This window comes from Austrofundulus limnaeus, unplaced genomic scaffold (assembly GCF_001266775.1).
Source record: "Austrofundulus limnaeus strain Quisiro unplaced genomic scaffold, Austrofundulus_limnaeus-1.0 Scaffold4437, whole genome shotgun sequence".
NCBI lineage: Eukaryota > Metazoa > Chordata > Actinopteri > Cyprinodontiformes > Rivulidae > Austrofundulus > Austrofundulus limnaeus.
The window spans coordinates 1,685-2,651 of NW_013956839.1; the positions used below are offsets into that span (position 1 = coordinate 1,685).

Consider the following 967-nt stretch of genomic DNA (forward strand, 5'->3'; position numbering starts at 1 on the left):
TTTTGTTGTCTCCAGTCTTGTTGTCTTCAGTCTTGTTGTCTTCAGTCTTGTTGTCTCCAGTCTTGTTGTCTTCAGTCTTGTTGTCTTCAGTTTTGTTGTCTCCAGTCTTGTTGTCTTCAGTCTTGTTGTCTTCAGTCTTGTTGTCTCCAGTCTTGTTGTCTTCAGTCTTGTCTTCAGTCTTGTTGTCTTGTTGTCTTGAGACTTGTGTTCTCAAGTCTTGTCTCAAGTCTTGTTGTCTCCAGTCTTGTTGTCTCAAGTCTTGTTGTCTTCAGTCTTGTTGTCTTCAGTCTTGTTGTCTTCAGTCTTGTTGTCTCCAGTCTTGTTGTCTTCAGTCTTGTTGTCTCCAGTCTTGTTGTCTTCAGTCTTGTCTTCAGTCTTGTTGTCTTCAGTCTTGTTGTCTCCAGTCTTGTTGTCTCCAGTCTTGTTGTCTTCAGTCTTGTTGTCTTCAGTCTTGTTGTCTCAAGTTTTGTTGTCTCAAGTCTTGTTGTCTCAAGTCTTGTTGTCTTAAGTCTTGTTGTCTTAAGTCTTGTTGTCTTCAGTCTTGTTGTCTTCAGTCTTGTCTCGAATCCTGTTGTCTTGAGACTTGTGTTCTTGAGTCTTGTCTCCAGTCTTTTTGTCTGAAGTCTTGTTGTCTTCAGTCTTGTTGTCTCCAGTCTTGTTGTCTCAATTCTTGTTGTCTTCAGTCTTGTTGTCTCCAGTCTTGTTGTCTCAAGTCTTGTTGTCTTCAGTCTTGTTGTCTTCAGTCTTGTCTCGAATCCTGTTGTCTCGAGACTTGTGTTCTCGAGTCTTGTCTCAAGTCTTGTGGTCTGTGGGGGATCCAGTCAGTTTTCAGCTCAGGACCAGGCTCTCTTCACTGTTTCCCTGCTGAACGTAAAGCTAACATAATTAGCGCAGACTGTGTGGCCGACAGAGTCCAGCTGAGGGTCCAGCCATGGAAAAGCTGCAGAGAAAACCAACAGGTCTAATG

General features: G+C 43.0%; 1 protein-coding gene across 1 annotated transcript in view; it reads left to right on the forward strand.

The window, feature by feature from the left end:
* LOC106512132 (keratin-associated protein 4-3-like) overlaps window positions 1-79 on the forward strand; it is a gene marked incomplete at both ends in the record, with an annotated part of 1,469 nt that extends 1,390 nt beyond the window's left edge. Inside the window, one exon of the mRNA XM_014000815.1 lies at window positions 16-79. Within this exon, the coding sequence (XP_013856269.1) occupies window positions 16-79 (64 nt within the window). The remainder of the gene's footprint in view (window positions 1-15) is intronic.
* Between the last annotated feature and the right edge of the window lie 888 nt (window positions 80-967).